The 15163-nt window shown below is 36.3% G+C and overlaps 1 protein-coding gene and 1 long non-coding RNA gene across 3 annotated transcripts in view; one reads left to right on the top strand and one right to left on the bottom strand.

The window, feature by feature from the left end:
* Positions 1-1085: 1085 nt before the first annotated feature.
* On the top strand, positions 1086-10410 carry LOC136025819 (uncharacterized). The gene is made up of 2 exons (XR_010617152.1): positions 1086-1806; positions 10241-10410. It is a non-coding gene; the product is annotated as an uncharacterized LOC136025819 (long non-coding RNA).
* LOC136025818 (telomerase-binding protein EST1A-like) overlaps positions 3650-15163 on the bottom strand; it is a 254787-nt gene continuing 243273 nt past the window's right edge. For both annotated transcript variants that reach the window (XM_065701809.1, XM_065701808.1), the window contains exon 25: positions 3650-7377. In XM_065701809.1, coding sequence (XP_065557881.1) covers positions 7253-7377 — 125 coding nt within the window. In that variant the 3' untranslated portion in view covers positions 3650-7252. The remainder of the gene's footprint in view (positions 7378-15163) is intronic.

Below are 15163 nucleotides of genomic sequence, written 5' to 3' on the forward strand. Positions count from 1 at the left end.
AAATAATGGTTAAAGTTGACGGGTTAATACTAGGATAATGCCTGTAAGGGATTTCCGCAAGTTTTTTCTACTTTATTCAGGTTTTCTTACATTATCAAATCAGAAGCAACAATTAGGGATATGAGGATGATATTTCGTTGCAACCTGACTTATAGGCGGCCACCTGAGGTGCGATAATTGTAAATAAATCTTAATTAAAAGCTTCAAATTATTCTTGTCGGAAATCATAACGAATTTGCCTTTGAATTCCACCTAAAAAATCAAACGGGTAGATCTCCTCCATGCAAGGATTAGAGTCATGTTTCTTTCTTTCTTCTTCAATATTCCATAGCGTTTTGAAAAATTTAACTCTGAGAGAAGAATTTAGAAGATTAACTAAATATATACAACTTTCGGCCAATCCTATAAGTTTGTTCAATTTTCACTTTTCACGAAGCACCCTTAGCAAAACTCATGACGAAGTTGTATTGGAATTCCACCTTACAAGTCTATATGTAAATACCCGTATACTAGCTGCAGAGACTTTTTACCATACTCAGACAGTGTTAATAAAACAAAACTAGGGTAATTAGGAGTTTAAAATTTTAATGTCGTATAGTTGTAAGCACAAAAAAATGAGCTGTTCTGGGTTTCTAAATGAAAAACTTGTGGCCTTTTGGCATGGAACGTCGACATAGTTCAAACCACAGAATTGATGTCTTTTGTAGCTCCATGTAGATATATTTATTGAGAGAGAAGGGGCTTCGGGCCACCTACCCAAATCCCAAAATTTGTCCGATGCGTCCTAAATTTTCCTATATTTTAACATACAGTTGTTTCCCCCTTTCCAAAATATCCCCCCTAAGTTAATATATTGTGGCCCCTCCATATTCTTCGTGATTCACCATCGGGGACAATACCTGGATCAAAACGAAAGAAGTTCGATATAGACTCGATAGTGCTCAATAATAATGAATGTAATAGTCTACTTGTTATAACTATGACACATTTCGTCGATGTCGCACCTAACAGTCATATCTAACACATCTGTAATAACTGCCAAGAATCATTCGCTAAGCTGTTTTCAAAAGGGGGATGTGCTGGATCAAAGGGTGACTGACTACATTATCGCGCTGATCTTCCCTTCGAGAAAGGCTTACAGACGCTTTTTGGACATAATCTTAGAAGTGTGGAAATTTCAAACATAATTTTAAGCGTGAATGTAAAGATTTATATACGATATTTGAACATCTGCTTAATCTCCACGCACTTAAAAAAGGTAGTTAAATAAAGAGGTGTAATTTGCTATAGGGTAGGGGGCTACTACCCCTTCCACCCCAGCTTGCCCCCATCCCAACTGAAATTCAGTGTCTTCAAACATCTTGTCAAAACTAAGATAGGCCTGTATAATTCAAGCATCTTTAGAAACAGATCAGTTCTCTTTAGTTTATCTTTACCTTTATCATCATCATCATCATCATTTTATTTATAACCTATCACAAAAAAACTGGGCAGAAAGCCCAGAAACGACAGAGTAAAAATCAAGAAAAAAAAAAGAGACAACAAAAATAAAAACACACTTTGATAACTACAAACAAGGGACAAATAGAAATGACCAAAGATGGGAAGACTTTTGGCATTCGGTAGTGAAATCACAAATACGCTTATCAGTAACTCCAGTCGGGTTTACCAAATACTTTCTTTGCAGAAAACAGTTACTTGTCCAAGTTAGAAGTTCCATTAAATACTTTGCAAATTTAAAGTAAAGGATATGAACTTGCTTTATTTTGCCACAATTAAGGAAAGACCAAACAGGAGCAAGGGCAAGTAAGTGAGGAACTGTTAGGCTATTATATAAGTGAGAACGGTGAACTCTAGTTAGATACGAAACGTTTGAAGACAGGGAGGCATACGCAGCCCGGATCTTGCTGACATAATTTTTACAGTATTATATGGTTGATTTTTTTAGTTTTCACTTGACTTGAGAAAATCAGCTCCTACTTTGCCCCGCCCCCTCCTCCCAGAAAGATTTTGACAAAATTACGCCCCTGGTTAAATGTCTATAGTTCCAAATTTTTGACAAAGGTGACTCATTTGTGAGAAATTCCTCATCTTCAGTGGACTGTTTCCAAGTAAACTGAGCGTTGAAGCGTTGATGAATTACACGCAGATGCGCTTCAAGACGTCCTCTGGTGACCCCGACGTCAGATTGCAGTTGCTGGACATGTTTTAACGGAGAATTTGCTGTTGGTGCAATGACGTTGGTTATCTGCCATCCTCATTGATAGCACTTACAATACAACGAGTTAATATTTTATGGTCAATAATCTTGAGTGATGAGAATAACAAAAGGTGAAAATTTCGTATTGGCGTGACTTGACCTTACTTTGATAACGACTTACCCTTTTCTCGCAGTTTTATTTCAGTGACTGTGAAGGCATTAATAAGTGGACAAAACATTTGCTTTCCTTTCATTCAGCATAGCAATACGGAGTCAAGTTCTATTAGGTTATTCTTAAAGTTTGTTAGAGATTAAAAAAAAGAAGAAAATACTACTACACTATGCAATTCATGTCTTTCTATAAATCTAAACAACCTAGTAGAGCTTGCAGGGGCCCCGATTCACGAAAATGCAGAGGGGGCAGAATTTTTCTTCTCTTTCTTTTTAACGAAGATATAAAAATACTTTTAAAATTCTAGGGGAAGGGCAATTTTGATTTTTTTGTGATCTTCTGTTAAAAATGAAAACACCAAAGAAAGGCACTTTACAAAATCTAGGGGGCAAATGCCTCCCTCTGTCAATCACATAATCAGCGCCCTTGAGAGCTTCTAAATGTGTTGATAATGCAAACGAATATTTTTTAACGTATGATTTATGGTGAAGTATGTGCAGATGGTGGCACGTGCGTTTGGTGGCACGAACGTATGAAAGATGGTTTTTCGTGCCGACTTCTATGTTAGACCTAACTTAAGCCCTGTTCACACCTGTGCTTAGATAAGTTACTTTTTAGTCATCATCACTTTGGACCAGTCAAGTCTGCTTACAAAAGAGGGACCTCTACATGATAAGTAGATAAGATTATGACTGACTAGACATGGATGTCTGACTAACTGTGCATGTGATCTGGACTTTAAGATTAGTCAAAACTGGAAACACGTTTTTCAGATTTTTAGCTCTCTTGTGAAATCTATAATACGTAGCATATCGCCTTTTGAATTTACAGAAAAACATCAGACACTTAGACTTTAGATTCTTCAGAGCCAGTATGAACATACTAAGTCATCGAAAAATCCCCGCTCGTCCCAAAGCTGTGTTGCTGGGGGTCGATTCGGATATTAGAGATGCCCCAGCCGTCCCTATATCTCCGTCATAAGTATGCTTTAGACGACCTCGTCTTCTTAGGCCATCCGTTATCCAATGAAAAATTGTCTAAGGAAGGAGGCTTTTTTTTGTATATGGAGGATGTGTCAAAAATATGTCCACCTCTTCTTCCTTAGAACAGAATTATTAGCAAGATGGCCCCTTCTGCTACAAATTTTCTGAATTACTGACTCTTTATTATCAGCTTAAATTTAGAATTCTCTCTTGGACAGTGGTATCACCCATAATTTTTTAATCATTAAGAGAAACAATAAAAACCTAAAGTCGAAACCATCGTCAGATCTTCACTTTCAAAACATGATTAGTTTATTTTTTTTTTTAATGACAGAAATTACAAAAAATACAGCACAGATCTAATTGATAATTATATACGCATAACACAGATAAAGCAAATTTAATCACTATGAGACGCTCTGAAATACACAAATCATTTAGGGATAAGTGGGGTGCGGGGCAAGGTTTATTATCACCTTTGATATACAAAAAGTAACACCTTTAATTAATATATTTCTGATGAACTACTCCCCTCCTCTGACCAAATAAAGTGCTATTAGGAGATAAGAATTTTAATTTAATTTATTTTTACCCTTTTTAATTTATTCATTCAGTCTACTTTTTTAGTCTTTAGTCTATTAATCTATTTATTTAGTCTATTACATTACTAGGCTATTCTTTTTAATTTATCTCATCCCAAAATTTCATAATTTATACTAACAAATATTACTTATGTTTCTTCATGCCGAGACTACGCCTACATCTCCTTCAACAAACAATAGTCATAGCATTATTTGTAAACGACAGATGGTATGCGCGTAAACAGGATTTAGATTTTCTGAAGAATTGCTCCTTTAAACAAGGTAATAACTATTTTTCCATTTGAAGGGGGAGGGGTTGGATAAATTCTGCATAACTACCTTCCACTAGAGAACATGTATTCACATTTCAGAATTTGACAGAAATTACAAGTACTAAAGCACGGATCTAAATAACATTAATAAACGCACTATACGGATATACAAAATATCATTAATATGGAACACACTAAAATAAATGCAAATCGTCATTTTAGAACATTGTTTTAATGGACATGCCTAGGGTGTGGTGGTATTAATGGCTTATAGCCAACCAGTGGCACCATTTCAGGAAAATATAGGTAAGGGGCAAGGACTATTTCCTATTTTTTTTTTAAAAGAAAATAAAAGAAATTACTTTCAAAATTAAGGATTTCTGTTTTTTGTTCGTTTTCTTATGATTAATGGGGAAAAAATTCCAGAATTGTGGGCTATTGTCCCTTAACCGCCTGTCCTAATTGGCACACCTAATAGATTTTAAGGGACTCAAAAAATTGTAAATAAAGGGCTTAAAAGGTTTAATAGTCTTTAATTTACGAAAGATCATAATTTTGATAAATAGAATTTTGATGCCATCGTTCCTACCCAACCCTTTTCCAAAACACAATCTTGAACTGGCCTTATAGCAATGAATTGTTCGAAGGAGTCATTGGCTAATGCAGAATTAATGTTTAGAGGGTTATGTTTCGCCCCTCCAACCCTGTAATTAGTACAGGTTGCAACCGGGGGACAGGGACCCGTGCCCCTAAAACTACCCTATAGATATGCCCTGGAAGTAGTAGTAGTATAACAGGCACACAGTTTGAATCGCAAAAATTTCATCTGGTCTTCAGAAAATCGTTAGAACACCATGGAAAACAGCCATTTTATGAAAAGGGACAAAGCCAGGACGCATTGCATCCCGAAGAGTTTTCATCTGCTTCATGATCAAAAGGTTTCTTGAATCAGTGGCAATGTGGCACTTAAAACTACGACCATTAAAAAAAAGTATGGAAAAAGTAGGTACACGGAAGAAAAAAGGAGAAAATACGAATAATAAATGAATAAACGATTGTAAATAGGGTTCCAGATACCGGTTTCCTTTTTACAACATCACGATGGGCTCAGACACACTGTGGCTGCAAAAATTTAAAAAAGCTTAAAACTCCACCCGTTTCTGCATAACGAATTTTGAAAAAATTAACAAACTCCAAATTATGTTGAAACCTAAACAGAAATAGACAACAGACAACATCAATCGATTGAATGTATTTTGCTTAATGGGTGAGTTACGTGCACCCACGTTTACACGTTGCAACCTGCTTACCGGGGTTTCGACAAACAGAGGTCCCTTGGAAACACTTTGAGATACATAGGTGAAATTTGATTTGTGGAGATTAAGTGAAAATTAAATGACGACCTATTTAAACGAAAATGTACAGATAATTTTTGGGACACTTTGACTTACAGAGGTAAAATATAATCGCAAAATTATTTCGAGTTATACATGGTTTTTTCTTCGACTTATACAGGTTTTTCAAAGGGGATTGAAAATGTTTCGAGATATCGAAGATTTTGATTTATCTATGTTCGAGTTATCGAGAGTCGACGGCACTATATATATTGAAACGTTTTTTTTCCTACTTAGATCGATTTCATACTCTGTCTACTTTACATTTCTTTTATCCAATCTTGTTATTTTTACTTAATTGGGTGAGTCATGTGCACCCACGATTGCACCGATATGTGCACTTATACTGCCTTTTGGTTTACCGCCACGTAAAGCAGTCTATCGTCTTGCATAAATGGCGAGAACAAAGGGTTGATAATAAGAATAATCAAATAATAATGTAAATTATGAAAAATAAAATAAGACGTTTCAACTTCGTTAAGTAATAATAAAATTAGGTCCCACCCACTATTACTTACTTTTCATGATGACAAAATAATAAATTATTTCAACTCTCGAATTAATTAAGAGATACAAGTTGTGATGAAGTGCAAAGTCGCCTTTTTAATCAATACTTGAATCAGCGTGAATTAGGGCACCGAGAATACCTAGGTTGACAAGAACACCAAAAATTAGTATACAAAAACACCGAGGTTAGGCCTAAATTTCAGATTTCAAAACAATATAATCGTAAAGAACAACAGAGAAGAGACAGGATAGTAGTATTCAAGCAAATTTATGCATATTATAAAGACAGGACTGTAACTCTAGCATTGTTTTGAAGGGTTTTTCTACTGAGCAGGAGAGTCAACCATTACAAATATTTCGACTTACAATTTCATAGCCAAAAAGTACAAATTTAAACGAAATTTTTACAGTTCAGGAGGGTAGAAAGGACCGAGTCTTGCATACCCTACCGCTTGTAATTTTTTGGTTTTAATTTGAAAACCCCTTGACTACAGATATTTTTATGATTTACACCACTATTTGTAATACCAAATCATCCTGATGGCCATCACTTATGCCTTATCAATTAAGCATCATTCAGGTCATAGCAGGTCACATCCCTAAACTAATGTAAGTGTGAAATTATTAGCTATGACAAAATTTAACTAATTTACTGTTAAACAGAATTATAAAAGCAAAGGCGTAATTTTAAAGGGATAGGAATCTCCTAACGTGAAGAATTACATTAGGATGTATGCGTTTTGGTCATTTAGTAAGAAAAATTACCCTTTCCGTATCTGGTAGATCTTCTTACACCAAATTTAGATCCATTTAATTCCGGAATATCAATTTTTTTTTTTTTTGGGGGGGGGGATAGTAAAAAATAAAAAAATATTATTTGACAATTTGAATAAAAAATGCTCAGAATTTCTGAAAATTTTTGAACTTCAAGGACCCGGATCCTGAAGACCACCGTCGTACATCCCTGGCATAGTTAATTTTACGAAGTGCATACTAGACGATACTAGAGTTGTAAATATAACTTTACAAATGATTTTCATCAAATCATTTGATGATTGATGGGTGCTATGTTATTCATTACTTACGCTAATATAACTATTGTAGCGAATATAACGAACGCAATGTTGTTAACGTAATATAACGTTACTGATCCATTGCCCATTTATAAAATCCGTGGACATCACGCACCGGAAGATCCGAAGCCAGAGCTTTGACTCTCAAATTCCGGTCATCAGTCAGCAGCACAACTTGACGTACCAATTTTCTACCTAAAAAAAGATTGGAAGAAAAGTTTTTCTAGCTAGAAAAAAAGGTAAAGAAGTAGGAAATCCGATGTATTTATAGAACGCGAACAGATAATATAAAAAAAAGAATAATTATACACACTTGGGAGTGAGAAAAACTCCTAAAGCTTGCCCCTCACGATGAATAATTATCAAAAATAATCTACGGAAATTTAGTAACTAAACCGAAATATTAACAAAAAGACCCAGAAAAAAATTGATAAAAATAAACAACTCGGTAAGCCAACAGAAGAAATAAAAAATAAAACCAAGCATTTTAAAGCCAAAAACAAAACCTAATTTTTAAAGCGAGCTACTCACCAATAATTACGATTAACAAAAACAGCGCTACTCGTCTGATACTAAATAAGAGTAGTATGCAGTCAACAGGGAAAAGTGACCAGTACCCCTACCATACAAGCGGCCAGTACTCCCACCATACAGAAGGCCAGTACATCTACCATACAGGCGACAAGTACTCCCATCATACAAGCGGCCAGTACCCCCACCATATAAGCGACCAGTACCCTAGGGACTCAACGTACACAAGCGGCCAGTACCCCCAGATGCCTATACAGATACAAGCAGCCAGTGCCCCAGGGTCCCTTATGCAAATTAAGCGGCCAGTACCCGTGGAGGTCCCTCCTACACTTTAAGCGGCCAGTACTCCCACCGTTTCTACGACACACATAGCGTTATCTCATCTTTCAGTGATAAGAATATTTCCTGGAAACATTGCATGCCCAGTTTATTTTGTCGGTGAAATAATTCCATGAGAATAAGCGGCCAGCACCCCAGTTATCTCAGCTTCTGGTGATAAGAAAATTCCTGGAAAAACATCGTGAATGTCAAAATATTTGGTATAAAGAATGGGGATTGGGGCTAGTTATTATCGTTTGATAAATAAGCTTGGTCAAGCAGGATGTCTAAAAGGAATTTTAACAAGGACTGTAATATACAAGAGGTTCGTGGTCTATACATATTTTTGATTTATGCTTAGTGGACGGGGAATGTTTCTCAAACAGTTTTGGTTTATCAAATAACATTTACAATCTCCTTCAGTTACCGAATTGTATGTATATCATCTATAGTTTTAAAATCGCCCCTCCCTACTAGCCATTCTTGAGCTATTGAATTCAATCCGTGGAATATTTTGAATCTGGACCTTCAGAGGACGATAAAGAGCAATATGAAATCTAAAAAGAGCTTTTACCGAATTTTATGTGTTTGTGTATCATATATAATCATTAGTTTTCAAAACATCCATTTCTACAAATTATTCTCAAACTTTTGAATTCAGTCCGTGGATTATTTTTGAACCCGAGCCTTAACATGATTATTAGTAGAATACGTATTATGAGTAAGACAGAGTCCATCTCCCATTAAAATATTTCTGCTGATTGTAAACGAGAAATAAATAGGCTCAGTATCATAATGAACATATCAGGGCTCCAAAACCCTCAGAGATGAGAGGGGGAGGGGGAGGAGGTTATATTTTTAAGGGGGTAGCATCTATTTTTGTTGGGGAGGGGCTTTGATTTTTTGGGACATAAAATTTTTGAGACTAAGACTAATATTTTTGAGACTAACATATTTTTTGAACTTTTTGGACTTAGTTCTTTAACTTAGAATTTTTATGGGGACTTCAAAAGCTTTTGCATATATTTTTTTGGATTTTTTTTAACTCGAAAATTTTTTTTAACTTGAATATTTTTTCATGTCTTAAAATGATACTTAATTAAGTACATTACATGTACTTTTAACAGAGTTCAGAGTAATAATATTGTGAATAAAGATTTTTTTGCTAATAGAAACATATGACTATTTCTACTATGTCAAAAGTTGAAGATGGTAGAGGCAGTGAAATCAAGCCAAGAGTACCAACTGTTGCTGTTGCCAAGGGGACACCGGTTAGCCCTTAATTGGGATGAGTAGGTTCTTTAGGCATTGAATACCATTGAGAGTAAGAGGATTTTTCTAATACCTAGTACCTAACAATTCAATGAAGACACTTTTGAGTACAGCAAACTCGACTAGTCGGTAATTTCCAAGTGTTTTAGTTGCTGACTGAATTAAAAAAAAGAACTTTTGACTACAGCAAACTCAGGTAGTTGATAAAGTCCGTGTATTTTAGTTGCATGCTTAGTACCAAAAATTTAATACAAGCACTCTTGAGTAGAACAATCTAAGCTCGTTGATAAATTCTGTGTATTTTACTTACATGTGGAGTACGAAAAATCTAACAAAAGCACCTTTGAGCACAACCAATTAAGCTAGTTGATAAATTTCGAGTGTTGTAGTTACCGACTGGGCAAAAAAATTAATAGAAGCAGATTTGAGAACAAAAAACTCAGCTGGTTGGTAAAATCCGAATGGTTTAGCTGCGGACTAAGAAACAAAATATAACGAAAGCCCTTTTTGTACAACAAACTCGGCTAATTGATACGTTTTGAGTTGCGGAGTACCAAAGAAGTTAATGAAAGCACTTTTGAGTACAAACTCAGCTAATTGGTAATTTCAAAGTGTCTTACTTGCCGAATGAACATGAAAAAATTAATAAAAGCAATTTTGAGTACAACAACTACCCTAGTTTATAAATTGCGTGAGGTCAGCCATCTATTCATTTACAGCCGTATATGGCGCTATTTTTGACTACTCCAAGTGCTGCCATTTGTTCCACTATATTTATAGATGGTAGCACAACTGATTTTTCTGCTTAGGTTATATTATGTTAACTGATTTTAAGCTAGGTTCGTTTGGGTTCAGTAAGCGTGCAGGGTCGCATACTGAACCCAAACGAACCAGTCAAACATATTATATTTCACTTCTTCTTCTTCTTCTGTTTCAGCAAACGAGGACTTTTCTGCCGAATTTATTCAGCCCATTTCCTTTTGATTCACTCCGTGAGATGACCAGAGCTACTGAATTGGTTTCTTCTTATTTATCTTGAATCTGCTTAGATTTCTTTCGTTAAATCTTTTGATTATATGAGTTGAAATATAAGAGGATAAACATTAAGTTCTGAGCTCTGTCTACAGGCACAGTCAGATAGACACTTAGCCGATAGTGAGATTTTGTGGTGTTTAAAAACTCTGACAGTTTACATTGCTGGGTATACTGTGCAGGTGTCACCATATTACATTAGAGGGAACTGAGCCACTTGAATTAGGGAACTGATATGAAAATGCCTGAAAATTTAGAAAAATTTAACCAGATTGAATTCTATGATAAATTTTAGAAAGGTAATTATTGGGGAACTGAGGTAAAACTGGATTATTTTTATTTAACAATACCTATAGGCTTGACAAAGAGTCAGCATAGACTGTAATATTTTGTAAATGACCAATCAAAGGTTTATGATCCATGAGGTGCTCTAAGTCCATGATTGTGGCATCTAACTCTGAAGATATTATAGACACATTATCATTCATTTTGGACCCATAAACAAAAATTTGTAAATGGTTTTTATATGTAAATTTATTTAGTTCAGCAAATTTACTCGGTACTGTCGATGGTCAGCCGCAGAATACCACGGAAGCAGCTGCATAGAAAAGAGATTCAAAACAAAAAGTTCACCAACGATTACACAATGATACCCGTCAAATATGTCTGTCTGTCTCTCTCTCTCTCTCTCTCTCTCTCTCTCCCCTGTGTGTGTGTGTGTGTGTGTGTGTGTGTGTGTGAGTGTGTGTGAGTGTGTCTGTGTGTTTGTGTGTCTTTGTGTGTACGTATCTGTGTGTTAATGCGTCTGTGAGTGTGTGTGTGTGTGTCTGTGTGGTGTGTGTGTGTCTGTTTGGTGTTTCTGTGTGGTATATCTCTGTGTATGTGTGTGTTTATGTGTGTTTGTGCGCGAGTGTGCGTGTGTGTGTATGTGTGTGTGTTTGTGTGTACGCATCTATGTGTTAGTGTGTCTGCGTGGTGTGTCTGTCTCTCTCTCTCTCTCTCTGTGTGTGTGTGTGTGTGTGTGTGTGTGTGTGTGTGTCTATGTGTTTGTGTGTGTTTACGTATGTTTGTACGTGTATGTGCGTGTGTGTGTGTGTCTTTATTTGTGTGTGTATGTCTCTCTCTCTGTATGTGCGTGTGTCCCTGTGTGTGTCTGTGTTTGTTTGTGTTTCTGTGTCTGTAAGCGTGTGTATGTGCATGTATCTGTTTGTGTCTGATTATATATGTACCTGTGTGTGTGTGTGTGCGTGTGTGTGTGTGTGTGTGTGTCTGATTATATATGTACCTGTGTGTTTGTTTGTGTGTGTGTGTATGCGTGTGTGTGTATGTGTCTGTTTGTGTATGTATGTATGTGTATGTGTTTGTGTGTGCGTGTGTGTGTGTGTCTGTGTGGTTTCTCTATCTCTCTCTCTCTTTCTCTATCTCTCTCTCTCTCTCTCTCTCTCTCTCAGTGTGTGTGTGTGTGTGTGTGTATTGTGTCTGTTTGGTGTGTCTCTCTCTCTGTGTGTGAGTCTCTGTGTTTGTGTGTGTTTGTGCGGGCGTGTGCATGAGTCTGTGTCTTTATTTGTGTGTGTATGTCTCTCTCTCTCTCTCTCTCTACATGCGTATGTCTCTCTCTCTCTCTCTCTCTCTCTCTCTCTCTCTCTCTCTCTCTCTCTCTCTCTCTCTCTCTCTCTCTCTCTCTCTCTCTCTCTCTCTCTCTCTCTCTCTCTCTGTGTGTCTGATTGTATCTGATTGTATCTGTGCCTGTGTGTTTTGTGTGTGTGTGTGTGTCCGTCTGTCTGTCCGGTGCGTCCGTGTAGTGTGTCTGTGTAGTGTATCAGTGTGGTTTCTGTGTGGTGTCTCTGCTGTGTCTATGTGGTGTGTCAGTAGTGTGTCTGCGTTGTGTGTGTGTGTGTATGTGTGTCCGTCTGTCTGTCCGGTGCGTCCGTGTAGTGTGGTTTCTGTGTGGTGTCTATGTGGTGTGTCAGTAGTGTGTCTGTGTTTTTGTGTATGTGTGTGTGTCTGTGCGTGTGTTTCTGTGCATGTGTGTGTGTGTCTGTGTGCCTGTGTGTGTGTGTGTGTGTGTGTGTGTGTGTGTGTGTGTGTGTGTGTGTGTGTGTGTGTGTCTGTCTGTCTGTGTGTCTGTGTATGTTTATGTGTGTGTCATTATACTTTACAAACAATGAAACTAAACTCGGCAAATTTTACACGACGTTAATTTCTGGCAAAGGGATTAATCCGTATAGCCAATAATATATTTAATTATTTTGCTTTGAATGACTAAGTGTATCAAAAGTAGGAATCGTTTTATAAACAAGTTTCCTTCTGGACCGAGTAATCACTAAAGACGAACCGTATTATTTTATAATTTCCTGCATTTCTGACAATTCTGAACGTTTCTGACAATCCTATGATGTCCTATGATGGCGCAGAGTGGGGATGCCCCAAGAACCTTAGTAACCAAGAATCATCGTTAGTACAATACATACATATATACCAAAGGAACGTAAACAACGTTTACGTTCCATACGTTCCAGTAGCCATACGTTTTAATTTCCTGCGTTTCTGACAATTCTGATACGTTTTCTGACAATTAGCAGCCACTTTTTTTTTAATATAATCCTTTTTCTTTCCATGAGCCAAAAGAAAATTGTAAGCTAACATATTCAAGGATGTTGCTCGGGGGCAGGAAAGCAAAGCCAGATTAGCTTTCGAAGCGATCATCGTAAAGCTGTCAAATCGTTACTCGCGACAAGTCAAGAATTGGCTTGAACTGGAAAGCCAATCGAGCCTATTAATGTAAAGTCTTGCAGCTAGCAGTAATCACCAAACCCAAATATTTAACCATAATTTTATTATGGTTATAGCCAATCGAGCCTATTATTTCTGACAATGGAGCCTATATGGCTAAGCCAATCGAGCCTATTAATGTAAAGTCTTGCAGCTAGCAGTAATCACCAAACCCTAATTTTATTATGGTTATAGCCAATCGAGCCTATTAATGTAAAGTCTTGCAGCTAGCAGTAATCACCAAACCCTAATATTTAACCATAATTTTATTATGGTTATAGCCAATCGAGCCTATTATTTCTGACAATGGAGCCTATATGGCTAAGCCAATCGAGCCTATTAATGTAAAGTCTTGCAGCTAGCAGTAATCATCAAATCCTAATTATTAACCATAATTTTATTATGGTTATAGCCAATTGAGCCTATTATATCTATTATATCAAGTTTAAGAAATTAATTCTTAAACAAAAAACGTAAAACTAAGAATACCCATAAACCTTCGAAAGAATATTGTCTCTTCTGCGCATTACTGAAACCAAATATATTCTAAACGGTTTTGTACTATTCTTATAATACTGACATACCATCCTGTAGTGGTGCAATAGGATTGGTCTCAGCTCGAAATGAACTTAAAACCCTTGCTTCCAGGTTCTGGGGTGTTGTGTCAATCCTAGAGGCATTATTATATGATCTTTGAACTATTTTGAACAAAATGGCTATCTTCAAAATTCCGATTGGATATATTTGGGGAAAAGAGGGTATGGGGGAGGGGCTAGTCACCCTCCAATCGATTTTGGCTCTTGAACAGGGCACTAAAACATCCAATTTCCAATATAATGAACCCCCTCCTAAGTTTAAACGACCATCCCTTCCATAAGAACCTTGTATGTTAACAGCGGGCAACTAGCATATCTTATAGCCCTAAGGGCTGTGGGGGGACATCCCAAAGACATAATTACTGGACCTTTCAACTACGCTGAACAAAATGGCTATATCAAAATTTTGGTCAGATGTATTTGGCGAAATGATGGGTGTGGGGGGGGGGGGCTGGTTGTCCTCCAGTCACTTGTGACTATTTACTTTTTACTGTGCTTGGCACTCTAACGATTAATTCTAAAGCACAATAAAATTCTTAGCGTCAAACATGCTTTTTAGAGGATATTTGCTAGGGTATATTTGTATATTTTAGAATATATATATATATATATATATATATAAAACCTTTTGACTCGAGCTAGCTTTTTATTACCGTTAATGAAACGTGTAAACAATCCTACAAAGAGTCCTTAAGCTACTTAAGCTTACTTAGAAAGCTACTTAAGACTGCGTAAGGTACCTGATGTAAGAATGTAATGGTATTTTTACACTACAACGTAGAAGTTTTAACACTAGCGTAATTTAATACTTTAATGTATGTTATGTAATACCGCGATTCGTCATTAATGTTACGTAATTTTGCGTTACGTAACTTTGTATCACTTTTGGGAAATTAGTATGGAAGCAAGAAACCGAAATTCTTTAACGAGCTTTTAATAATCTTATAAAAGAAAAACTTTCCTAGAAAGCCTTTCACGCTTGATCAAAGCTTGTATCACAAAGTACATTTTATATTTTTAATTTTTGACTAGCTAGCTCACTATGATTGTGATGACTTAGTATGATGATTTTGATGTTTTTTTTTATATTTATGTTGGACTACTGTGAAAGGATTTGTGTAAGTTCGAAAGTCTATATTTAACGTAACTTAGCCTACCACTTTGCAAAGAAAATTACGTAGGCAGTGTGAAAGCTACTTGAAAGGGTCATCTAAGAATAATCAGCCAATTAGAAACATCTTTGCATTTTTTATGGCCCTTATGCAATAACTGCGATAAGTCTGATTACGGAATACGAAACCACTATTATGCTTTGTAAGTAGCATTAGCAGAAAGCAAAATGGGGAATAATTTCATGGTACTTCCAGATGACAAATAGATTAATTTGCTCAAACTATATTTGACAGTAACAAATCTGGCAATTTGTTTAACGCATAATTTGCAAAAGAAATATTTGCATT

This window comes from Artemia franciscana, chromosome 4 (assembly GCF_032884065.1).
Source record: "Artemia franciscana chromosome 4, ASM3288406v1, whole genome shotgun sequence".
Classification (NCBI taxonomy): Eukaryota; Metazoa; Arthropoda; class Branchiopoda; order Anostraca; family Artemiidae; genus Artemia; species Artemia franciscana.